The sequence below is a fragment of the Pleurodeles waltl genome, chromosome 7, assembly GCF_031143425.1.
Source record: "Pleurodeles waltl isolate 20211129_DDA chromosome 7, aPleWal1.hap1.20221129, whole genome shotgun sequence".
NCBI lineage: Eukaryota > Metazoa > Chordata > Amphibia > Caudata > Salamandridae > Pleurodeles > Pleurodeles waltl.
This window is the reverse complement of record NC_090446.1, coordinates 1,324,763,327-1,324,790,415: the sequence shown is the minus strand read 5'-3', so window position 1 is coordinate 1,324,790,415 and position 27,089 is coordinate 1,324,763,327. Positions and strand designations below refer to the sequence as shown.

At 46.7% G+C, this 27,089-nt stretch overlaps 1 protein-coding gene across 1 annotated transcript in view; it reads left to right on the top strand.

Moving 5' to 3' along the window:
- PRKCG (protein kinase C gamma) overlaps positions 1-27,089 on the top strand; it is a 758,936-nt gene that overhangs the window by 621,514 nt on the left and 110,333 nt on the right. Inside the window, exons 7-9 of the mRNA XM_069200667.1 lie at positions 16,520-16,654; positions 17,895-17,985; positions 19,649-19,678. Of these exons, the coding sequence (XP_069056768.1) occupies positions 16,520-16,654; positions 17,895-17,985; positions 19,649-19,678 (256 nt within the window). The remainder of the gene's footprint in view (positions 1-16,519; positions 16,655-17,894; positions 17,986-19,648; positions 19,679-27,089) is intronic.

The window sequence follows — 27,089 nt, the reverse complement described above, 5'->3', positions numbered from 1 at the left end:
CTAAGCCAGGCAGAACCCACCACTCTATTCAGGGCAAGTAAGTTACACACCAAAGATAACCTGTGCTCACCCCTGGTAGCCTGGCGCATAGCAGTCAGGCTTATTGCCAGAGGTCATGTGTAAAGCATTTGCACAACACACTCTTACCAGTGATGCAATAAATACACAACAAAAGACACTCCACACAGGACTGTATAAAAATATCCTTCTTATATTGTGTGAGCATGTGTGTATGTGTATATATATAATATATATATATATATATATATATATATATATATATACAGTATATATAAGATCCAAAAGTTTCATGCATAATAAACATTGTGCACATTACGCAATTACTGAACTGTTACTCATTATCCTGACAATGCAATGCACAACAGCATATACTAGAGCATCATGATATGGAATGCAATAAGTCATGCACAAATACACATCTCATCATATCAGGGTGAGTACCATACCCTGATTTAAATGCACAATACCCCAGACCCCAGGTATCATCATAGTAGTCCCATAAGCCCATATTAGGCCTGAATATAACCCCCTGTGCATGATGCCAATGAGGGGAGGAACACAACATACACAACCACCATATAATGAGGTCATGGAAGCATTGGGGCTCCTATTATACTAGTTACAGTAATTTTTTGGTCGTTTGCTTTAGAAATAGGCCAGCTAAGTAGAGCGCTAAAGCACCAGTGCTCCTATTGTGATTATTGCAGCACTTCTGAAATGGTCCCCACCAGAACAGGGCCAAATGGCGACGGGAACCCTGTGGCTACACAGAACAAGGATTGGCGCATCCTCCAGGTACGTCATGCCCTGCAGGTCGCTCTCAGGAAAATGGGGGGGGGAGGGGCACCACTGATGCACCCCACGGGGAGACCTTGCCCTGTCCCTCCCGCATTTGGAATGACCAGGTTCAGCCTTTTCTCCTCAGGCAGGGCCGCTTGCGGGGGATGCGTAGGACAGAGACTCCTTCTTTATGGGCCTCAGACACGGGCCCACGTCAACAAATCCTTGTAGTCCCTGTGAGCGGGGACAAAATAGTGCAAAAGCCAACAGCCTGAGCAATGCATCAGGAGCAGGCTGGGGCTCTGGGTTCAGCCCACATGGCCGGCTGGCTATAGGGACACATCATGTCTTGGGGCAGCCCTCGCTCCTTCTTCACTATAGATCCTCGGTTCGAAGGGTGCGTCGTGCTGGGTCGCTCCTCTACATACAATGCGGCATCCAGCATGCTGGTCCAGCTGATGGGGCCCCTTGGAGAGAGTCATTGTGGTGCGGCCAGCGATAGGCAATTTGCTTGTCATGGATGCAGAGACAAGGTGCAGCGCTCACCAAGCTCCACTTTGCTCCAGGGGAAAAAAGCGCTTCCCCCAATCTCCTCATTACAGGCAGTACAGCACTCGCCATGCTGCCCTTGGCAAGTGTTCCCCCTGGCCATTACAGCCAAAGCAGAAGCTCGCAGCGTACGCTAATGTTTGGGGAATGAAGTAAAAGGGCAAAAGCGCACACCAATGTGCTGATTGAACAAGGACATAAAAGTTTGAAGTGCTCACTTGCGCTAGTGTGAGGCAGACAAGGGGCGAAAAACACTGCCCTCCCTGTGCTGGTGCCCCTTGGAGAACACTTGGGCACAAAGCAGGGCAGACAGCAGGCCAGCACATAAGATAGATGCAGTGTAGCAGTCCTTCTAGGAGAACCAATAGGTACCAGGGCAGCCCAGTGAGGCAAGTAACTCCAATGGCGGTATAGCCGGCAAGTCCAGCAGTGACTGGTGGGACAAAAGTCAGGGAGCAGCTGGCAGCAGGGCAACAAGCAGAAAAGCAATCCAGTGAGTCCTTAAGGCCGCCCAACCAATAGCAGGGAGCAGGGAAATGGCAGAAGAGTAGTTCAGATGGGTCCTTTGTGCAGCGCAGCAGTCCTTCTAACGGAGGTTCAGTCCCACTTCCAAAAGTGCTCTGAAAACATGGGGTCAGAGCCCCAATACTCATATCCAAAAACGTCTTTGTTCAAGGGGTGACTTCAAAGAAGCCCTTTCAAGTGTAACACAACCCAGTGTAACCCAGCCCTGGCTCCAGATATCAGTAGGGGGTAAAACGTCCTTTGTGTGAGCGAAGGACACAGCCTATTGACATGTAAGGTGTGAACGACCCCCCCCCCCCCCCCAGCCTAGGATGACTATCAGTATGCAGATAGATGCAGATGCCTCTTCTGTCACACACAGCCCCTCCTGTGTTGTGTATTGTCGGGAAAGTATGCACCAAGTGAAGCTGTCACTATGTTCTAGATGTTGATTGGAATCAGGCTGCAAAACACAAGCTAAAAGCACAGAGAAATGCCCATTATTTAAAGTGGCATTTCTAAAATGTAGTAATGTGCACCAGTAAGCAGTATTTCCCACCATTTCAAATATACCAAACATGTCAACGCTAGCTCTTTCAGATCAGAAGTTACCAATTTAAAATATGTAAGGGAATTCCCAATGCTAATCTATGGGAGTAGCAGCCCTAACAGAAGTGCAAAACGAAATAGGCTGTTTGTCACTACTAGGATATGCAAAACATAAGAGTACATGTCCTACCTTTTACATACAAAGCACTCTGCACATAGGGCTAACTATGGCCTACCTTAGGGGTGGCTTAGGTGTAGAAAAAGGATGTTTAGGCTTTGGGTAGTATTTTGAAATGCCAAGTCAATGTGGCAGTAAACTGTGCAAACAGGCCCTGCAATGGCAGGCCTTGAGGCAGGTTTGAAAGGCTATTTATGTGGGTGATGCAATCTGTGCTGCAGGCCCATTGGTAGCATTCAATTCACGGGCCCTATGGTATGTGGTATACCACTTTACAAGGGACTTACAGTTAAATTAAATATGCCAAACAGGTGGAAGCCATTCATTCCAAACTTTAGGGGAAAGAGCACATGCACTTTAGCACTGATTAGCAGTGGATAAAGTGCTCAAAGTCCTAAAGCCAATAAAAGGAAGGTAAGAAAAATAGGAGGAGGAAGGCAAAATGTTTGGGGATAACACTGCAGAAAGGGCCATTTCCAACAATGTGCCACACAGAAATCTGATAAGCCAGTGCCTGTCATTTATATTTTCTGAATTTGATTTTGGCTTCCACTATTAAGACTCAAGGTGTCCACGTACATCCAGAAACATACTTTCTATTATTTTGCCAGGAGCTCAGTAGTGTGTTTTTAGTGGAAGATGGATGAATTAGTAACCAAGAAGTTGTTCCATCAGAGATGTGATTTTACAAGCAACCTTCCCCTTGTATTTTGAAAGATGTACTCTTTATTATTTCTAAAACTTTTATGCCACAGACCTCAGGTGATGGAATATCCTGCAAGAAAACTGAAGCACAACATGATCAAACCCTTCAGGCTTGTTTAATAGTAAAAAGACATGACAGTCTCACTTTAGAAGGCATGCTAAGTCTGTAAAGAAAGACGATAGAAAAGTGTTTTTCTGCCACAACAAGATGGAGGACGCACCTTAGCTTTGCACAGCTGGGGGACCCGTAATCCAGACCCATCTGGACAGAGGCTCTGAGTGGGGACTTTCACCCCATGCTGATGAACAGTGGGGAGCTGCCAGTGGAGTCGGGTGAGGAGAGAGGAGACAGCAGCACTTCCAATTGTGAGGGCAAAGTCTTGGGCCTATATGGCCTATGGTCTGCAGAGCACCCCACCAGGGTGGACTGAGCAACCATGCTTGGAACAAGGGCCAGCCCACCTCTGCTGGCAGAGGAGCAGACAGGGAGTGTGGCACTGAAGACCAGAGCTGAACTGGTGACCACGGAGAACATCGGGAGAGCAAGGTCACTGCAGTGCTGACAGCCCGAAGTTCCGGGCGGGGACAATGTGGACCTGGAGCCCCTGCCCCATCTTGTAATGGACAGAGAGGACACATGGAGATAAGTTCATAGAGTTGGGCACAGTGGGAGTAAATCACGGTGCCACTGACCACGGAATCCCCTGGGTCAGCTGCTTGGTTGCTAACTGGGGTGTGAACTGGGCTGTTTCAATTGCTGGAGGGGTGGACGGGGTGCGTGTACCACAGGCCTGGGCAGTACCGATGGCCACGGTTAGTGGAGTGAGAACCTGGCTGCTCTGTGGCAACACTGCCTTCCCTGGCAGACGTGACCCCTTCAGCGCAGAGTAAGGCACAGGAGAAGAGGCACAGGCAGCATTGGAATGGCTCCTTACCCCTCATTGTTGACAACAGGTCTGTACTTGTACCTGCAGTTGCAGGCGTGGTGAAACAGCACTGGCATGGCATATAGTGGGACCCCACATGCTACATTAGGTGACACAGAAGATTCATCCTTTGAAACAGCCCCTCCTCTCCCTTCATTGAGACTGCTTGTGCTCCACCTGGACTGGGGGTGACTTGCTTCCCCAGGGTCTGGGGGTAAGGTGGGTCCCAGAGGGCGGTAGCACTCCCCTGATGTCTGGACTGTTCATGGCTCCCAGGACCATTCTGCACACCTGGTGGTTTAAGGGAATGGCAGGTCATAGTACACTGCGACTGTGACGTACAATAGTGGGGAGAGGCCCCTACCGTTCTCCTAAGATCAACTCCTCTATCACAGAGGAGGAGGAATGTATCTAGTGCACGGAATAGTGGGTGGCTGGTAGGGCATGTTCACCCTTACCGGGTGACTGAGCATGGGGCATAGTGGAGGACATTGAGTGCTGTCCCTATATGCTATGGAGTCGAGTAGAACAACAGTAAAGACACTGGACTTTGCCGATGCCAAGCTTGACAAAATTCTCACAGCCAGCAATGACACCCGACAGGATTTGGGTGGCAGAGTAGACGCAATGGCAGTTGAACTGAGTCTACTGCATGATGACCAATGGAAACTCACTGCAACAGTAGACGCAAATTGGAACTGCCCTGCAAACACTACAACTTGCCATGGGAGAACTTGAAGGAAAGGTCAAAGACCTTGCCGTCAGAGTTCACACACTGGAAAGCAGGGCAGAAGATGCTAAGGGAAAATCATGCCAAAATAACTGACTCATCATTGGCTTTCAGGAAAGTATGAAGGGGGCAGATCCCATTGCCTTCTTTTATGTTAGACCTGACAGCCTTAGGGTGATCACCCCTAACTTTTGCCTGCCTCCCTCCACTTTTTGGACACTGTTTGTGATGGTTTTTAGACTCTGCGCACTTTACCACTGCTGACCAGTGCTAAAGTGCATATGCTCTCTCCCCTTAAACATGGTAACATGGGATCATACCCAATTGGACTATTTAATTTACTTATAAGTCACTAGTACTGTGCACTATATGTGCCCAGGGCCTGTAGATTAAATGCTACTAGTGGGCCTGCAGCACTGGTTGTGCCACCCACTTAAGTAGCCCCTTAACCTTGTCTCAGGCCTGCCATTGTAAGGCCTGTGTGTGCAGTTTCACTGCCAATTCGACTTGGCATTTAAAAGTACTTGCCAAGCCTAAAACACCCCTTTTTCTACATATAAGACACCCCTAAGGTATGCCCTAGGTAACCCATAGTGCAGGGTGCTATGTAGGCAAAAGGCAGGACATGTACCTATGTAGTTTACATGTCCTGGTAGTGTAAAACTCCCAAATTCGTTTTACACTGCTGTGAGGCCTGCTCCCTTCATAGGCTAACATTGGGGCTGTCCTCATATATTGTTTGAGTGGTAGCTGCTGATCTGAAAGGAGTTGGAAGGTCATATTTAGTATGGCCAGACTGGTGATATAAAATCCTGCTGACTGGTGAAGTTGGATTTAATATTACTATTTTAGAAATGTCACTTTTAGAAAGTGAGCATTTCTCTGCACTTAAATCTTTCTGTGCCTTACAATCCACGTCTGGCTGAGTTTAGTTGACAGCTCCTTGTGCATTCACTCAGACACACCCCAAGCACAGGATACTCAGCCTCACTTGCATACATCTGCATTTTGAATGGGTCTTCCTGGGCTGGGAGGGTGGAGGGCCTGCTCTCACACAAAGAACTGACACATCTCCTACTGGGACTCTGGCAGACAGGATTGAACTGAAATGGGACCTGGTGCACTTCTAAGCCACTCTTTGAAGTCTCCCCCACTTCAAAGGCACATTTGGGTATATAAACAGGGCCTCTGCCCCTTCCAACTCCGACACTTCCTGGAGAAGAAACTTGTAACCAGAACCTGCATTCTGCCAAGAAGAACTGCCTGTCTGCCCAAAGGACTCACCTGACTGCTTTCTGTGAAGGACTGCTGCCTTGCTCTTGCCCTGCTGCCTTGCTGCTCCCTGGCTGTGGTGAAGAAGTGCTCTCCAAGGGCTTGGATAGAGCTTTACACCTGTTCCCTGAAGTCTAAGGACCTCTCTTGCAACTGGATTCCTTGTGCAGCGAAAATTTGACGCACGGCTTGCTAAAAAACGACCCACAGCCTGCCTCGTTGTGAAAAATTCACTGCACACCGAACCGGAACGACGCAGTTCTGGTGGCTTCGCTCCACAAGCCCAGGATTCCACACACAGACCCCAGGGAGTCAGAAAACCCCGCAACCCGAAGAGGATCCACGACCGAGCACCGGAAATCTACACACAGCCATCCCTGCGTGGAAACTAAACAAAGCATCACCATGTGTGGCCCGAGAAATCAATGCACACCTCCTATGTTTCCCCGCTTCTCCTCCTCTGCGGCCCATTGCGGAGATGTTTCACGCGAACCAGGTACTTTGTGCTAAAAAGAGACTTTGTTTGCTTTAAAAAGACTTAAGACACTTCATATCACTTTTCAGTGATATCTCTACATTTACTTATTGAATTTTTTATCGTTTTGACCTGCAAATATTGTATGATTTATTGCACAAATACTTTACACATTGCCTTCTAAGTTAAGCCTGACTGCTCAGTGCCAAGCTACCAGAGGGTGGGCACAGGATAATTTGGATTGTGTGTGATTTACCCTGACTAGAGTGAGGGTCCTTGCTTGGACAGGGGGTAACCTGACTGCCAACCAAAGACCCCATTTCTAACATTTTAAAATTGGCTATCTTCTGTAGTTCACTTGCGGGGCTGTCCTCCTTTTTTCAGTATACCAGACCCACTGTGTATCTGCTAGATGGCTTCCACATTGTGCGCCCCAGTGGCCAGTTGTGGCTAAACTAATGAACTTTAGGGACAAAGAAGCCATCCTGTAAGTAGCACGACATACAGCGCCCATGAACTATGACAGCGTCTGATTACTTCTGTTCCAGGATTACACCCTGGCAGTCCAGCACCACAGAGCCTCTTTTCTGGGAGTAAAAAGCTGATATCTGTAGGCCTCACCTACTCCTTGTTATTCCCGGTGAAATTGAAAATCATAGCAAACCCGACCACCTATTTCTTCACAGAGCCCATAGATGCCTAGGCGTGGGTGGAACAACACTGTCAATCTTCAGAGACCGGAAGGCCCGGGCTTCACCACCATTATGCTGCCCCCTGACCCAGGTGTGGCCAGTGCCATCACTAGGAAAGAGGCAGGTGGCCAACAAGGGCACAAACCCCATGTTTACCGTTATTGGTGAGCCACACAACATGCACACGTGTAGTTGGGCCCTCAACCAGAGTGCTCAGAGGTCACCGCCTAACACCCACCACGTACCCTGCAGAAATGTCCTGTCACCACCAGATGGATAAACTCTGGTTCCTAACATGGTATGTCTCAGTGATGGGCACAGTCAAAAAACACCACACAGTACATCAAATGTTGGGAGAAACAAGTGCTTTATAATCAATCAATCAATCAATCACAACATTTATAAAGCGCGCTATGTACCCGTCAGGGTTTCGAGGCGCTGGGGGGGGGGGGGGGGCGTGGAGCGCTGCTGTTTAGCGGTCGAAGAGCCAGGTCTTGAGGAGCCTTCTGAAAGCGAGGAGGTCCTGGGTCTGGCGTAGAGGTGTGGGGAGAGAGTTCCAGGTCTTGGCGGCGAGGAAGGAGAAGGATCTGCCGCCAGAGGTCTTGCGCTGGATTTGGGGTACGATGGCGAGGGCGAGGTTGGCGGATCGGAGTTGACGTGTTGGAGTGTAGAAGTTAAGTCTGGTGTTGAGGTAGGAGGGTCCGGTGTTGTGAAGCGCCTTGTGAGCGTGGGTGAGGAGTTTGAAGGTGATCCTCTTGTCTACCGGGAGCCAGTGGAGTTCCTTCAGGTGAGGGGAGATGTGACATTGGCGGGGTATGTCGAGAATCAGTCGGGCGGAGGCATTTTGGATACGTTGGAGTCGTTTGATGTCTTTGGTTGGGATGCCTGTGTAGAGTGCGTTGCCGTAGTCAAGTATGCTGCTGACGAGGGCCTGGGTCACCGTCTTTCTGGTTTCTGTTGGAATCCACTTGAAGATTCTGCGGAGCATTCGAAGGATGTTGAAACAGGAGGAGGAGACGGCGCTGACCTGTTTGGACATGGTGAGGGCGGAGTCCAGGATGAAGCCGAGGTTTCTTGCGTGGTTGGCAGGGGTGGGCGGGGGTCCGAGGTCGGAGGGCCACCATGAGTCGTTCCAGGCCGAGGGAGTGCGCCCGAGGATGAGGACTTCCGTCTTGTCGGAGTTGAGTTTCAGGCGACTGTTGTTCATCCAATCGGCGATGGCTTTTAGTCCCTCGTGGAGGTTTGTTTTGGCGGTGAGCGGGTCTTTGGTCAGGGAGAGGACAAGCTGGGTGTCGTCGGCGTAGGAGATGATGCTGAGATGATGATGGCGGGCCAGTTTAGCGAGGGGGGCCATGTAGACGTTGAACAACGTAGGGCTGAGGGAGGATCCTTGGGGGACGCCGCAGATGAGGTTGGTCGCTTTGGAGCGGAAAGGGGGGAGACGGACTCTCTGAGTTCTGTCGGAGAGGAAGGATGAGATCCAGTGGAGGGCTTTATCTTGGATGCCGGCTTCCTGGAGGCGGGTCAGTAGGGTGCGGTGGCAGACTGTGTCAAAGGCGGCTGATAGGTCGAGGAGGATGAGGGCTGAGGTTTCGCCGTTGTCCATTTGATGTCTGATGTCATCTGTGGCGGCGAGGAGAGCAGTCTCAGTGCTGTGGTTTCGTCTGAATCCGGATTGTGAGGGGTCCAGGATGGAGTTGTCTTCGAGGAAGTGGGTGAGCTGAGTGTTGACGATCTTCTCGATGACTTTAGCTGGAAAAGGGAGGAGAGAGATCGGACGGAAGTTTTTGAGATCGTTGGGGTCGGCTTTGGGTTTCTTGAGGAGGGGTTGGATTTCTGCGTGTTTCCAGCTGTCCGGGAAAGTGGCGGAGGTGAAGGAGAGGTTGATGATCTTGCGGAGTTCGGGGGCGATGGTGGCGTTGGCTGAGTTGAATACGTGATGAGGGCAAGGGTCCGTAGGGGAGCCTGAGTGGATGGTGTTCATGGTTGTTATGGTTTCTGCATCGTCCACGTGGGTCCAGGCGGTGAGGCGGCAGTCGTGGGAGGAGACGTCGGGGGTGGGGTCTGGCGGTGGACCGGTGTTGAAGCTGTCGTGGATGGTGGCGATTTTCTGGTGGAAGAAGGTGGAGAGGTCGTCGCAGAGTTTCTGGGAGGGCGGGATGTCGTTGGAGTTGGCTTTTGGGTTGGAGAGTTACTTCACGATGCCGAAGAGTTCTTTGCAGTCGTGGGCGTTGTTGTTGATGCGTTCGGTGAAGTGGGCGCGCTTGGCGAGGCGGATCCGTTGGTGGTGTTCACGGTTGGCGTTTTTGAGGGTGGCGAGGTTGTCGGGAGTGCGTTCTTGGATCCATTTCTTTTTGAGCTTCTGGCAGATGCTTTTGGAGGTGGTTAGATCGTCTGTGAACCATGCTGGTTTTTTCTTTCCTTGGATTGCAGTGGGTTTCTTGAGTGGGGCAAGGGTGTTGGCGCAGTCGAGGATCCATTGATGGAGATTGATGGCGGCTGTGCTCGGGTCGGTTGCGTCGGGTGGAGGGTTGTTGATGAGGGTGCTGGTCAGTTGGTCTTGGGTGACTTTGCCCCAGCGGCGGTGAGGAGGTAGCTGGATGCGGTGTTGCTCTGTGATTTTCTTATAGGTGAAATGGACGCAGTGATGGTCGGTCCAGTGGAGTTCGGAGGTGTGGCTGAAAGAGATGTGGTTGCTTCAGGTGAAGAGGGGGTCAAGGGTGTATCCGGCGATGTGGGTGGGAGTGTTGACTAGCTGGTGGAGTCCGAGGTTGAGGAGGTTGGAGGTCAGTGATGCGGTGTTGGCGTCGTTGGCGTTTTCCAGATGGTAGTTTAGATCTCCCAGGAGGATGTAATCAGTGGAGGCGAGGGCGTGGGTGCTTGCGAGGTCGGCGATGGTGTCGCTGAAGGGGGCTCTTGGTCCTGGAGGGCGGTATATGAGGGTTCCTCTGAGGGTCGTGTTGGGGTCCGTGTGGATCCGGAAGTGGAGGTGTTCGGCTGTCTTGAGGGTGTCGTCCGAGTGGGTGTGGATTTTGAGGGTAGCTTTGTGAGCGATGGCTATTCCGCCTCCAATTCCGTTGGTTCGATCTCTTCTGATGATTTTGTAGCCGTCCGGTAGTCATTCCACCAGGTTTCGGTCAGGAAAGCCACGTCAGGTGCAGTGGTGTCGAGCAAATCCCAGAGCTCGATGGCGTGTTTTCGTGCGGAGCGGGTGTTGATGAGGATGCAGTTCAGGTGGTTGGGGTTGAATATTTTAGTAGTTGGATTAGTCGTTCTGATGCAGGAGAAGTTGCAGGTGCAGCAGGAAAAAGGTCCTTTAGTGTGCTTCGGGGACGCCCGGAAGCATTCAGTGGAGGGGCCGGGGTTGAGAGCGCGGAGTTTGTTGGATGTGTAGCGGATGCGGGGGGCGTGGGGGCCAGGGGGGGTGGCGCTGGGCGCGGTCCAGGCGCGGACGGGCGCAGACGGGCTTGCCTCTGGCGCGCCAGCGGCGCGCCCGCTGCGCGGATGCGCAGTGCCAGCCATTAAGAAGGGAGGGGGGGGGAGGAGCAGCTGGGAGGTGGGAGGGAGCGGCAAATGGGGGCGCGAGGGGGGCGGGGCCACAGGGAGGCAGCGGCAGGGAACGGGGAGCGCACAAGGGGCAGAAACACTGAAAACGAGCAAAATACAAGCAGTTACAATAAGAAAAGCACACAATCAGAAATACAATAATGGCACAATACACGATCGGGGAGACAGCAATTCAGGGGGGCACAAAGGGGGCAGAAGCGCCGGCGGCGAGGCGCTGAAAAAGCCAAAAAGCCAAAAAACAACTTACAGGACGGCGGAAGCGGCACACGGGTCAAGTGAGCCCACTAGCCACCAGGGATGAGGCGCAGGAGGATGCCTGCGGGTGGAGGAGGGCCTCGAACACGCAAACAGCAGCGTTCTCGTGGGACAGAGGCAGAGGGCAGCAGGTTGGTGCTGCGGTCGTGGGGGGCGAGCTCAGGACCTGAAACAGGTCAGAGTTCGCTCACTCGCGACGCGCAGCGCCAGCCATTAAGAAGGGAGGGGGGCGGGAGGAGCAGCTGGGAGGCGGGAGGCGGGAGGGAGCGGCAAATGGGGGCGCGAGGGGGGCGGGGCCGCAGGGAGGCAGCGGCAGGGAATGGGGAGCGCACAAGGGGCAGAAACACTGAAAACGAGCAAAATACAAGCAGTTACAATAAGAAAAGCACACAATCAGAAATACAATAATGGCACAATACACGATCGGGGAGACAGCAATTCAGGGGGGCACAAAGGGGGCAGAAGCGCCGGCGGCGAGGCGCTGAAAAAGCCAAAAAACAACTTACAGGACGGCGGAAGCGGCACACGGGTCAAGTGAGCCGACTAGCCACCAGGGATGAGGCGCAGGAGGATGCCTGCGGGTGGAGGAGGGCCTCGAACACGCAAACGGCAGCGTGCTCGTGGGACAGAGGCAGAGGGCAGCAGGTTGGTGCTGCGGTCGTGGGGGGCGAGCTCAGGACCTGAAATAGGTCAGAGTTCGCTCACTCGCGACGCGCAGCGCCAGCCATTAAGAAGGGAGGGGGGCGGGAGGAGCAGCTGGGAGGCGGGAGGCGGGAGGGAGCGGCAAATGGGGGCGCGAGGGGGGCGGGGCCGCAGGGAGGCAGCGGCAGGGAATGGGGAGCGCACAAGGGGCAGAAACACTGAAAACGAGCAAAATACAAGCAGTTACAATAAGAAAAGCACACAATCAGAAATACAATAATGGCACAATACACGATCGGGGAGACAGCAATTCAGGGGGGCACAAAGGGGGCAGAAGCGCCGGCGGCGAGGCGCTGAAAAAGCCAAAAAACAACTTACAGGACGGCGGAAGCGGCACACGGGTCAAGTGAGCCGACTAGCCACCAGGGATGAGGCGCAGGAGGATGCCAGCGGGTGGAGGAGGGCCTCGAACACGCAAACGGCAGCGTGCTCGTGGGACAGAGGCAGAGGGCAGCAGGTTGGTGCTGCGGTCGTGGGGGGCGACCCTGAAACAGACCCTGAGGGGTGATACGTATTTGTGGAGGGTCACAGCTGAATGGGAAGAATGTGCTGCTGTGGAGCATTTGTGCCCTGAATATAGCATGACAACATTTTCTGGTACGCCTCTCATCACTGCTGGACAGAAGTTCCCAGCTACTTTTGATCCTTGGTGGGGATTTTAACTGCGTATTAGACTCCCAACTCTATTGTTAACACTCCCCCACCCAATTCTCCCACAGTGAGAGCAGGTTCCTATCTGCCCAAATGTCTCGTACATTGTTCCTTAGCAGATAGCTGGGGAACAATACACTGAGACACTAAGGAATACACCTACTATTCACCACCTCACAACTTACATGAGCACTTAGACTGCTTCATTTGCCACTGCTCAACACAAATGAATATCGTAATGACCCAATACTTGGTGAAGACCCTATTGAACCATATCCCATTCATCCTTCATGTCACCTGAGGAGAACCCCTTCCACCGTTGCCAACCTGGCGCTTACAGACCACGACACTAGAAGACCTTGCATTCCGAGAATCAACTAGAGCTACCATGAACAACTATATAGCTAACAACTGTAGATCAAATATCACACACTTGGTGGGCCAAAAAACTGTCATATCAGGGCATTTTATCCATACAGTAGTGGGTGCATGATGCACCCTTCACCGTGAGGTAACGCAGGTCGAAACTGCCATAGGATCCCTTGAATGGACTGCATGGGAGGAGTCGCATCTCTGCTGGGGGCTGTAGCTTGGAAAAGGCCGCTCTGTACTTGCCCTTGTTCCACATATCAGAGAGGGTGGGGGGTTATGTGCCCCAAATTTGAACATTTGAGGAACAGGCCAGCTGTGGTGGCCTATCCATTAGCTGACAGGAACATATCTAGTGGAAATAGGGCTGGTCCCTGAGAAGAGAGCAATTCAACTAGTGCAAACCCTATTTCTCCCAAATGCAACACTATTGCTTTCTTGAATGGCCTTTTGCAAGTGGCCATTGGGCAAGTGCCATGGGATCTACAGAAGAGCACTGCAGGCCATACCAGAGATGCCTCAATACGGACCAGGGATCCCTCTACTATCCATAAGGGTGCTTCTGAAAAAAATTATATGAGAAGGGATGGAACTTTGGGAATTGGCTGGAGTGAGAATGCTAGGGGACCTGTTCAAGGATGATGTCCTCATGTCCTTTGACCAGCTTATACATCGTACAGAACTCCCGGTGGGTGAAATCCTAGCATATAGACGGCTGGCGGGAAAAATTGAGAGGCTATGGGGTAGAGTAGACACAGAACTTGACCCACACCTTTTTAAGCAAATGCTGCACTTATTGGGCACCGGCTTAACAAAATCCTTTCACCTACTATCCAGGATCCACTTGGGAGGATGATACAGGTCACAAATTGACCTAGAAGGAATGGGATGGAACAGTGTTACATCCTCAGTAGGTATCTTGCAACAGCCGCTTCTAATACATACAGCATAACAGCTTGCATAAGACATACTAGACCTTGCTAGACTTCATAGGATCTACCCCGAGGCATCCTCTGTACGCTTGAGTGTTGTACTATCAAAGTGGACATAATACATATGCTCGGGGACTGCCTGGTAGCCCACACATTTTGGACAGAGGACAAAGAAACCCTCACCTGAATCATAGGCAGCACAGACATCAACTGTATGGCCAGCTGCTTGTTGGGCCTTCACAAACATTGAAGGTCCATAGGAGCTACCACTGACTTCTTAGACCTAGCACTGCTGCTGAGACAGAGGCAGATTGTAATGCCCTGGAAGGCAAATACACTGCTGGGCATGGCAAGCTTGCAGGCAGCAATGCCTCAGTGGGGCAGAGCTGAAGCTGTTGCGCTCCAATGCGAAGCGTGCGGACTGCAGAAACACTCCATAGTACACTTGTGGGATGCCCTGCTCTTGGATCTCCAGGCCTCCTCTTCAGACTGACCATACAAATCATATGGTAACCAACTGGGTGATATTCTGCAGTGCAGGTCCCTCTTCCTCTCCTATCACTGGCCCCCACTATAATGCTGAGACCCAGGGCAACACCTGGCACTATGCACCAGTGCGGATACATGATCTCCAACAGGGCGAAGCAATCTGAGGGCAGATAGTTCTTATTACCTACTACAAGACACTTAGATATTTTTTCTGTTTCTTTTTTCAGGCCCATAGTTTGATGTATTATGTTTTTTGAACAAGTACTGCCAACCCATTATGCATTAACGTCTGTAACTGACAGAACATATTGTACCAGATTGGTAAGAACTTTGTTTTAACATCTGCATGGAATGCTATGCCCACTGTAGCATACAACATAAAATACCAACAAAGATAGGTTTAAAAAACAGATTTCAAATACATTCCCCATGCGTTGGCCTAATCAGTCCCACTGCATAACGTGGGCTGCCTGGTATCAAATAGAGAGCAGCACGTGGAGTCAGTCTCCTCTGCTGTCTAGATCCAGTCACGATTTCTTTGGGTGGTTGGTGCCACAGGGCAGGCCAAAACACCAAAGACTTTAGTGAGAAAAGTGATGACCCAGAAGCGGACTGAGGACGTAGGTGATAATTTACTACAATGCTGGGATACCGCTGCCCAGGTTAACAATGACACCTCCCCATCCAGCTGGCATCACACTGTTCAGTATGATTGCTTCAGCTGCTGGATCACTGGATAAAAAAAAATCCCGAGCCAAAAAGTACTTCCTGGTTCAAGAAGGCCGGGGAGAGGTCAGACAGTATGCAGATGGTTAAAAAGCAGATGAGCGAAGCTACGCAGAGAGGGCAGTAGAACTGCGTGTTTAAGGGTACAGTTGGGTCTTCATACAATAATGCATTGAACAAAAAAAAGAAACTTCCTTGGCCAGATATATAAAATATTTAAAAACATGAGTATAGCTAATATGTAATTAGCACTTACGACCTTAACGTTGAAGGTGAAGAAAGGCCAACTTCTCAAGCAGAAAATAGTTGAACCTTGCACTTGTCTTTGAAGGTTACAGGGGTACAATCTTTCCCATACTGTGGATATTGACTCCTTTCAGATATATTGTCTGAACTATTGTGCCAAAGAAGCTATTAGGGTATTTGATTGTGAAATTGGACCATTGCATAACCTCTTTAGATCCACGTCTGTCTACTGTCTGTGGCCTGACATTTCCCTTGACTTTTGTTGTCAATTGGATTTTGGACCTTGTGGGAGGCGCCCTTAATTTTTAAGTTAGCTTCAATGACTTCTTTCTTTCAAAAAGACAAGTAGATGATCTCTTCAGCAACTGGCTCCATCTCAAACCCTGCTATTGATTTCACTGCTCTTAAATCCTGATTCACTGCCTGGATTGGTAGTGAATTAACACAGTGTTTAGCTGCTTCCCCACTCGCGATTCTCAAAGCACATTTGCCTAAATGTTGAAGTAAAACGATCGTTTAATATCCAGGATTGCAGTAATAATGACAATGTCCTTTGCTGGATTTCTCTGGATTTCTGATACGCCTTGTAGCACTCTTGTAATTTTGAAGATTCTCGAATGACTGGATGACTGAACATGTGTGTGGTGGGGTGGGTGAGCAGGGTCTATTCCATATCCTTCTTCCAGACTGTCTTGCTATCCAGGCTATGAATGTTCTCACACGTTTCTCTATTGATTAGTATTATCAATGTATTATGTTTCCATTGTAGTCCATATTAACTATATTACAAGATGTCCACATTAACAACAGGATTGGTTTGCAAAAATGTTTCTTCTTCTTATGTGATTAGCCACAGCTAAATGCCTTGTTGGCCTTTCCAACAAACATCTGCAACATGCAAATGATGTGCAGGTGCACGGACTAAAGTCGAAATCCGCCAGGACCTCTAACCAATTTTAAAAGTATATTATTTTTAATTGTGTGTTCGTTTATGTTGTTAGGTGTTAGTATTCTAAAGTGTTCTATTTGGGTTACTGTATTTATTGTCAGAATTGCAATTTCATTGATGCCTTCTACTGTTTTATGAAGCTTCTTTTAATCTCAGACTAAGAAATGTTTGTCTCTATTACAACTTTCTAGCCCTGAGTTCCATGAAGTCTAAAATTGTGTTTCTTCTTGTTGTGGTTGAACTATTGTCTAGCGCCCTGAAACCAGGAGACATCGATCGACGGCTGTCAATAGAGGTCTGGGACTGGGATCGCACTACCCGAAATGACTTTATGGGATCGATCTCTTTTGGGATCTCAGAGATTCTGAAGAATAACGTCAATGGCTGGTGAGAGTTTGGCCCTCATTTGACTTCTGCTGGCTTGAGGGGATGGCCAATCGAGGAATGGGTCCTGAGTGATCAGGGTTAACTTTTTTTCAAAATGACCACCAACACATGTAATAAAAAGGAATTTGCTAATTATTGTTGCAGTATGAGTGGAGTAAGCTACACATTGTCCATGTAAGCTGGGGTAAGCTGTGTCAAGTGCTTAGTCGCCCATAAAGGGGTTTAACTTGTTTTGTGCAAATATTGGTGTTGGTGGTGGGGAGTAAGCATATTTATTAGTAAGGAAAATTAACAATTCTTTGTGTAAACATTACAGTTCTTCCAAAGACCCACGTGCTTATCTCTCACTTGCTAGGACACTTAAATAAGCAATATACTTTCCCTGGAGTTATAAATTAATATTTCTAAAGTGACATTACATTGGCCACGCAATGGTGTGCATAAGAGCAATGCTACTGACTGTAAATTACCAGCTGCAGGTGCTCAAACTCACACAGGTGCAAATGTGTAACTTTCTCCAATTCCAAGTATTACCTTGAAAGCTGGAGGCAAAATACCTTCTTTCATTCATTTCCTGAAGTCGCATCGGAATTCTTTTGTTTTAGAAAGGGAACTATCGGGATCAATCCACTGTACTGAGTTTTACTTTTTGTTGTCGTGCTGGTGCCTTCTGGTGTATCATCCATTAGAAGAGCTACTCAACTGAGTAACACGTGGCGGCAGAGACTAGTCATCCCTCAGGTGCCCTTTCTGACATGTAGGCAGGGAGTTTGCTGTGCAGGGATCTTTCCCAAATGGCTCAGTGTTAAACACAAACTTGTGAGCAAATCTTTTGAAGGAAGATTCCTTATTTTCACTCTTTCTTTTTCTGCTTTCCTATCTGTTTGGGTTTTTGTGTTTGCTCATTTTCCCCATTTGTCTATGGTATTTTGTTCCTTCTCTGTATGTTTTGTCACTCATTCTGTTATTTTTCTTTCCACATTTTCTGTCCCTCCATTGGCCTACATGTTCTCTTGGTTCGTGTCTCATGCTCTCATCTCTCTATGTTGGTCTTTTCTCACTTATTTCCCTCACAATATGTTATTTTATTCTCCTCATCCACCATCACTTATCTTTGTTTGTTCTGGTTATTCCACAACGCACTCTTGTTGTCTGGCTACCCATTCTCGGCTATCTGTCTCTCCTCCACACTCGAACTCCCCCTGCACTGTCTCGTCTGTCGCCCCTATGTTCCTCTCAGGTACAAGTTACTGAATCAAGAAGAAGGCGAGTATTACAATGTTCCAGTAGCCGATGATGCTGATGACCTTGGACTGCGGCAGAAGTTTGAGGTACAAGTCCTTGCGGTACCGTGCAGTTATATTCGGAACATCCCTGGCACTCACTCTGCGCCCTGACATAGGCCCAGTGTGCAGTCTTCTTCGGGTTGTAAAAACTCATGTCTGCATTGCTTTCCGCGTATTCTCTTTGCGTGGAAGGATGTGGGTGCTGCTGGAACATTGTGGGATCGTCTGTTTAGCTTCTTCTTCAGCCAGGAGGGCTTGGTGTGTGCTTGCCCAATGTTTAGAGGTTGAACTGGTGTAAAGATGAAGGAAGGACTGTTGAAGCTGCATTGCTGGTAGTACAAATCTAGTTGGTAATGCAAGTCGGCCTGTTTGGAAATGTGTTTTTTCCGTTATTCGAATTATTTCTGAAGAGTTTTTGGCAGACATTCAGGACTTGTTGTACCTGAGCGTATACAGGAAGAGATTTTGAAAAAAAAGATCCCAAGGAAAACATTTATTGCTCTCTGAAGTTTATGGTAGGCTATCTTTTCCAAGGATTCCAGCGCTCCTCGACAATGCCCTACCCATGTTTTGCTGCTGTTCCAGGATGAACACTGCAAAACAGTCTACTTAAGGAGAGAACTTTCTGTGAACAGATCACTTGACTACATTAATGCTTTACATTTTCTCTTCCTCTTTTCTTGTCCATTTTCTGCTTCTGCAACCACACACACACCAGCACTTTTCCTTCATGACCTCCATTCTAACTACTCCCAGTGCGCATCGCCACTCTCGGGTCACCTCTTCTCCCTTATGCTGTATAAACCACTCTTCCTTTCATCCTTCCTCTTAAAATTTCCCTGATTTTTCTTTCCTTATTTTGTTCCCCACTTTCTTAATTACTGTTTTTCTTTATGGGGTTGACAATTCTTGTTTATATTTTGCTTCCCACAAACCCTTCATTTTTAGTCTCCCTTCGTATTGTTCCCTGGTGTTCTTGATTTCCTACTCGTTCTTATTATTGCTGTATTTTTTCTATTGCCTGCTTTCTTTCTTGTCTCTATCCCCCTCCCTGTTTATGTCTATATTAATGCTCTTTGTTCCTTTCATCCTTTCTCTGTGCCAGCTGGTCCAGCCTCTCAATCACTAACTCCCTTACCTTCTCTGTCTGCTAGTTTTTCATTTTCTCTGTCTTCCTTATTCTCTCTGTCTTACTTGCTCTCAACACTAACCATCTCCCTTTCTCTCTCACTCTTTGTCTCTGCATAAGTACATTTTATCTTGCATTGTCTCATCCTGTCTCAACCTAATTCTTTCTTTCTGTATCTCTCTGTATTCTCTCCTTCTCTGTCTCCAGTCTGACAGGTGCTTCTCTCTTCAGCACCAGTTTTGTTTTGTTTTGTTTTTATGCCTATCCCCCTGTCGTTCTGTGCTTTCTCTATTTCTCTCTCACTCTCTTCTCTTTTGCTTCCCTTTACCCTATTTTCTCTGCTTGTTCCATCCACCTCACTAGCCCTCCTCTTTTTTTTGACCATTTCTCTGCTACTTTCTGTCCCAACCTACTGTCCCTTCTTATGACACTCACTCTTCTTCAAACTCTTCTTCCGTGTACTTCTTTACACCTTATTCTCTGTCTGACCACCTCTTAAAAGCTTCTCACTGGCAACGTCGATGTGGTTCTTTCGGTTCAACTAATTTACCCTAAATTGTTCCTTTTCATTTCTCTTAGGCATGCAACTTCCCCCTGGAACTCTATGAGGTAATGTTTCCTTATTCTACTTGGAGGGAGGGAGGCGGGAGGGAAGAAGAGATGACACTAAGGGGGTTATTCTAACTTTGGAGGAGTGTTAATCCGTCCCAAAAGTGACGGTAAAGTGACGGATATACCACCAGCCGTATTACGAGTTCCATAGGATATAATGGACTCGTAATACGGCTGGTGGTAAATCCGTCACTTTTCCTTCACTTTTGGGACGGATTAACACCTCCTCCAAAGTTAGAATAACCCCCTAACTGTGCAATTTGAAGTGTTACAGCTTGAGGTTCTAAATGCCATCATCAATGGGATTTAAGTAAACAAAACAGTTTTGTTCAAGTCATTGAGTGTTTATATGTTGTTTCTGTTGCTAGCGATTTCCACTTATTGATTTCTTTGTTGGATGCACTTAAGGTAGCATAGGAGGTGATGAGTAGCCATGTATCTATGCTAATGTTGTCTGGAGAAGCTAGAACAAACTAGATACATGAACAACAGCGTGTTATATGAATGAATCGGGCACAGTGATCTAGTGGAAAAGACTTTGAAGAAATAGTTTTAGTTTCATGATTGAGCCGAGGAAGTTCATTAAAGTCATTAGGAACAGCAATTGAATAAACAAATAATAATAGTCTGCTTGACTACATGCAGCAGAAAGAACGGCTGTGAGATGTGCAGGGGGAGAGACATGAATGACAAGGGTGACTTCCATTTTGGAGAAGATGGCGTTTATACCTAAATTAGGGTCTAGTCAACAAGGATCAGAAAAAAGCACTTTTACACATCATAGAGGATTTGTTTAAAAAGTAACAGTACTATAACAATCTGTACACAGTAATCAAGCGTGAACATAGATTCTGCAAATTGCTAATAATGCACAAAAATATTAATGCATACAAAACTGTAACATCAGCAACCCTACCATTATTTTATGTGTGTTTGCTTAATGTAGGACAACACCTGGCTGAGCTGTCAGAGGCATAAGAAAGCTGAGCCAACTACCAATTCTATATGGTTCTCAAAACAGAGGCCAGAATCCCACAGTAACCAGTGGGATTTTGTACTTGGCCGCTCAAACAGTTCTTGAGGGTGGCCTAAGGTACAAAGTTTGTGGGCAGACCCAAAAAAAAGGAAGCTCAGTTTATATTTTGGAAAAATCATCATCTGGGCCATTTACTCAAAAGCAGAAATTGCGGTTTTTCAACACAGGATTGGAACTTTAAGTCTTCAGCCCTTCTGATCAAAAATAAAGGTTAATAAGTGTGTTAAACCATGTAGGGGTAACAGTGATGAGCCCTGCAGCACTCCACATTTAGCCAAAGAAAGCACCAATCCCACCTCATTATATGCAGCCCTCCAGGAAGGATTAGAACAGCTTCGGACCCAAACGTGGAAAGCAAAAAATGGAAGTTCAGTATGTGAAATACTGTTGAGAAAAATCAAAAGAACAAGGAGGGTCAGATTCCCGTCAACTGTTGCTTTCAGTACATCATCTAATAGTACTGTGGACACGGATTCAGCGCCAGTGCCATTTGCATGGTATAGACCCAGACGGATGTGAATCTAGTGGTTACTGATCCTCCAGAACATTGTGCACCTGTGAGGTACCTGTGAACATCTTTGTCATCCGGCAATAGGTCAGTAGTTCTGGAGGATATCTTAGTCAAGGGATGCTTCTTTGATTAGTGGGACTGAACAGTTTGCTTTCGATTGTCAGGAATCCTTCCTTGTGACAGGGACGGAGACTTCATTTTTGTAACTCATGGCGCATAGTAAGCATCATTATTTTGACCACTAGCCATCGGTAAAGCATTATAGTCCTTGCATGTAGTTTGATTTTCTTCAGAAGGTTTTTAATAATTGAGTTCTATCCCTTCCGAAAATGAAACTGGGTGAGATGTCTATTCCCCCAAATGCTCTCAGCTGGTCTGGATAGGTTGTTCTCTTGTGGTGACTTATCACCTAACAGTGGTTATCTATTGCTCTCTGAAAGCCTCTCCAGTATCTAAGGATGTACCCAGCTGAGAGGCTTTTAGGATTAATGAAAAACTTTAACACCTGCACATTTTCTTTCCGTTTGTAGCTAGCACTTTCAATCCTGCTGATAAAACAACAATTCTCCTTTCAAATATGGCCTTTATTGTATTTTTTAAGTTCTCCTTTAAATATATGTGGTCGCCTCATATAACGTTAACTTTGGCACTAATCTCTGTGGCTTTTAGATTGGGATGGAAGAGGAGTAATACTTTCTAATTTACAAAGACTGTAAAATAGGTTTTGTGTTACATGATCAGCCTGTGCTTTCCCCCCAAGTAAGTCATTCTCGTAAGAGGCACACATTTTACTTTCCTAATTGTGGGGAACACTTTCATTCAAAGGTGTGGAAGGGTACCATGTAGGATTTTAGTCCTAACTTAGCCCCGCATTTCAATAAACATTACCTAAGCCTCATACACACTATGCTTTAGCCTACTACGATGTGTCCGTCTCACCCCCTCCTTTAGACCATTCTCTGAGACCGCATGTTAGACCTGGCATCTTTGGCATGGTTTCCCCTTGTCTTGTCCCCTCTGCTTGCTATATTTTTGACTTTGTGCTGGATTTCGTTTTTGCTGGTTTTGGTACTCTGGGCACTTAATCACTGCTGACCAGTGCTAAAGTGCAAGTGCTCTCTATCTAAATTGTGATTGATTTGTTATCCCTGATTGGCATATTTGATTTTCTAGTAAGTCCCTCGTAAAGTGCACTAGAGGTGCCCAGGGCCTGTAAATCAAATGATACTATTGGGCCTGCAGCACTGATTGTACCATCCATATGAGTAGCCATGTAAACACATCTCAGACCTGCCACTGCAGTGTCTGTGTGTGCAGTTTTGAACTGCTGGTTTGACCCTGCAAGTCCAAACCTTCCCTTTTTCTATTTGTAAGTCACCCATCAGGTAGGCCCAAAGCAGCCCTATGGGCAGGGTGTGGTGTATTTAAAAGGTAGAAAATGTACAGATCTGTTTTACATGTTCTGGTAGTGAAATACTGCCATATTCGTTTTTCACTAATGTAAGGTCTATCCCTCCCATTGGTTAACATGGAGATTGCCTATAACTACATTTTAAGTGTAATGTCCCATTGGGAGCAGATAGAGATCTGAAGTGTGGGGTCTCTGAACTCACAATTTAAAAATACATCTTTTGGTAAAGTTGGTTTTCAGATTGTCTGTTTGAAAATGCCACTTCTAGAAAGTGTACATTTGCTTGCTTAACCATTCTGTGCTTCTGCTTGGCTGCTGAATCCACATCTGGGTCAGATTGACAGTTGAGCTGTTTGTGAATTCACTCTAGACAGTGACACAAAGGGGGCTGAGGTGTGTCCTGCATATCCCGAAGGGTCTTCCTGGGCTAGAGTGGGAGGTAGTTGCTGACACCTGCACTTGCAAGAGCTGTGCCTGACCTCACACAATACAGTCTCCAACCACTTAGAGTGTGGCTGGGGCAGGGCAAGGAAGAGACAGGGCCTTGTGCACTACAAAGACTTTCCTTTGAAGCTTGCCTACTTCAAAGGCAGAAATGTGTATATGTAGAGGACCCAAGACCCCAGACATTTAGAACACTTCTGGATCAAGAGAAACCTCTGCCAAGGAGAAGAGCTGAAGAGTTGTGAGGGGGAGTACTGCCCCTTTGCTGTGCATGCTTTGCTGGGTTGTCATGCAGTTGCTCCTTCTGTCTTAGAGAGAACAAAGATTGGACTTTGCTGTGTATCCTGCTTGTGAAGTTTCTCCAAGGGCTTGGACTGAGCTTGCCTCCTGTTAAGTCTCAGGGACAAAAAAGCGATTGCTGTGCCGGTGAAATTGACGCATCACCATCTCAGCGCAGATTCATTGTTGCCATGCATTTGGATTTTCCACGCATTGTTCCTCTGCATCAAATCTTCAACATCACTGCATGGACCCAAGGTTCCTCATCCGGACATTTGATGCATCCCCTCCCCATGAGGAAAGAATCAATGCATCGCTTATCCTGTGGGGAAAGAATCGATGCAGGGCCTCACTTGCAAGTAAGGAATCAGTGCATCACTTGCTTTTCTGAGGCACCCTCGCCCCTGCGGCTTTATTTTTGACGCATACCAGGTACTTTGTTCCAAAGCAACGCATCCATTGATTCTTATCGATTAAGACTCTTTTTACATTCAAATTTGATATCTTTACTTGTGTATGTTGGATTTTTGTTGTTTTGGTCTTGTTTGATTTAGATAAATATTGGCTATTTTTCTAAATTGGTGTGGAGTCCTTTTGTGGTGTTTTCACTGCGTTACTCTGTGTGGTTGTACAAATACCTTAAGCATTGCCTCTGAGATAAGCCTGACTGCTTATGCCAAGCTACCAATGGGGTGAGCTGGGTTATCAGGCCTTACCCTGACTAGAGTCAGGGTCCCTACTTGGACAAGATGCAAACTGACTGCCAACTTGAGACCTCATTTCTAACACCATCTATTGACTGGATAACCCATCAAACTCCACTGCTAGCATTGTGTTGTTAACAGCATGTTCATGATAGGCTAGACTCCATCCATGTATCATGCTTAGTGTATATTGAACAGACAGGGTGTGTTGGAGGAACCTCATGATTCATCATAGTTCCTATTGTCTTGATTGGAATGGAGCTTGACTACAATCATAGGTCCGAAATATGTTGTAAAAAAATATTTAAATTATGTCAGAGAATCACCCTCAAGCCCTGTTATTGTAGAGATCCTCTAGCAAGAGATGAGGGAGCATCATGTCAAAAGCTACAAACAGGCCAATGAGCACAAGAGTCAAACACTGACCTGTATCCATAATGGTGACACTACCTTTGAGCAGGGATTTGTTGATCAGTTCTCAAATCCTCTCTGTAGAGCTCTAAAAAACATTAGGGCAGTATCGATTCATAAAGCATTACAGTGGACATCTGACCTGGCTTGGGGTCTATTTATTTTCTGACAGGCTGGTCTTTCAAATAAATTGGGCTGGGGTGGGGTCAGCTATAAGTCAGACTGAACATCTCATAGGCACTGTATGGTTTCATGAGATAAATGGTATGTGAATTACTACAGTCCTTACACAGCTGTCATTCAACAATAGATGAAAGTCCCAATCCACCTTCTGTTAATAGTTCACATTAAAAGGGACTTTTGCTAATTTCTTGTATTGCTTGCTCCTATAGTACGGCTATTAAGCATAAATGCATTGAACCATATGATTGGAATAATCAGTGAAACTGAAAAAAAGATTAAAGCGATAACAAAACTAAAGTGTTGAAATTAATAATTGAGTAATAAGGCTCAACATCAGAAGCTAGTTTTTTATTAATTATTTTGTAAATTAGGTAGATCAGTTGGCCATATTACCGGTGCCATTTTTTACATACTTGTAAACCCCACAGCACCTTAAAACAGTTTTTTACCAACTGTGTCTAATCTTTTGAGTATTATAGCTGTATACTGGATACAGTACTAATGTATGCCCTTTATTCAGGATCTCTTATTTGAGTCATTTGAGTTAAGCTGCAGGCATTTTCCTCATCTTTCATCTCTACATTAGAAATCATAATCTTCATATAAGGTGATCTGGTCAAAGAGCATTGTAATGGTGTGCTCTTCACTCTGTTATCAACCATATTTTGCATTTTCCTTGAGGTTTAAACAGTGTATGGAGACAACTCCTTAGTAAAACTTCCACAGCTCCTTGTTTGATTCCTTCTGGCTGCCTGAGCAATCCTGTGTTGATTCAATTTCTTCTACTCTAAATATCCATGCTTTCTAGGTCTCTGTATGTGTTGACACTGAATTTTCAACGTTCACCATTTCTTGTTCTGTTTCTTTTCAGTTTCTCCATTTCTACTTGAACGAGGGCTTTATTCCTCTCCACTTTCAAATATCATACTTTTAATTGGTTCCGTCATCTTCGTCTTGGAAGGCCCAGACAGTGTCTTGGCTAGGTTGCAGTATATAATTGAGCTTGCCTTTTTATGTATTTACAAGGATAGCTGGGATCAGTTGGATTTTATCAGTTGCAGTCTTCTTGTTCAGTCTGCCCATGCACTTTACACTTTCCCACACTCTTTGGTCCCTGTCCGCATCCTTCCCCAATTCCTTATCCCAAAGATGGCACTATGGCTGATTACTACAATTGACAAGTTTGCTCACTGCCCTCCATCTTTGATCTTTACACTTGTCCTGCATCTGACACTTCCTCATCAGAACTGGCAAAACACCTCATCTTCCTACAAACCCCCTTCTGGCTTCTAACCAAAGTATCAATACACTGTTCTAACCCTCCTGCTGAAGGTTTTGGCAGGGTGTTTGCTGTGCCATTCTTTTTTATTATTACCATTTGAAGAGGAGTATTAGCTTTTTGACTCACCTAAAGTAGTGCAGAAAGTAATTTGCCTGTTGCAAAGAACAGAACTGAATTTTATGTGGATAGGTGAGTGGATTTGTAATAGATCTGGCCCATTGATATACCTCTGTCAAAAAAATGGTGGCCAGAGATTTTCATATTTGATTTGTGTTTTTGTATCATTAGAGAGGTAATTTAGCTTGGGTAGATATTGTTAATCCAGCCGATTTGTTTTCTGGACAACATTTTTAAAAATGGCCTATGTGTTGGAGTGATGATGTAATATTACAGGATCCATGAGGCCTACATACTTAATTTTGGTGTCAATACATAGGTTTTGTGGGTCAAGTAGTCTTAGAGAGACAGAAAATAATTCCACAGAGCACCCCTTCCGCCATGTTGCCAAAATGGTGGCTCTAGAATGGTGTGCTTTAGCCATCATATTGGCAATTTATTTTGTTATTGTTTTTGTTTCAGGCTTTCCATTGAGCAGGTGGTAGCAGAGAATCTTTACCTTCTGACATAGTGTTGCTAACTACGAAATCTGAGGACTCCCTCAACAAAGAAAAATGTGTCATATGCCAAACTAAGCTGAAAGAAAAGCTAACATCAACTGCAGCTGGACAGAAGAGAGATGCTGCAGAAACACGGCAAGACGAAGTTCACAAAAGATTGAAACTGATGGGTGAAGAGGATCAAATATTTTAGTATTGTAGCAGCAAATGCTACAAGTCATGTACGATAGGAAAAAGCCTGGAAAAAATGTGTCAAAAAAAGAAGAAACCAGTGAGTCACAACAAGAATCCGAGTCTTCTGAGAAAGCTATGACAACCATGCTCAATGGGCATCCACTTAGTAAATCAGTGGCTACGCCTTCTCCACTTCCAACAATGGTCTCAAAGCGGAGGATCTTCAATATGTTATCTGTGGTTTAGCCAGAACAAGGGCCAAATGGATTGACGAAAGAACAAAGTAGAGAGTATGTGAACCTCAAATGGCAAACATGTTTTTATCAGCAGCTAATTTCTTTCAAGATGAAGTTTTC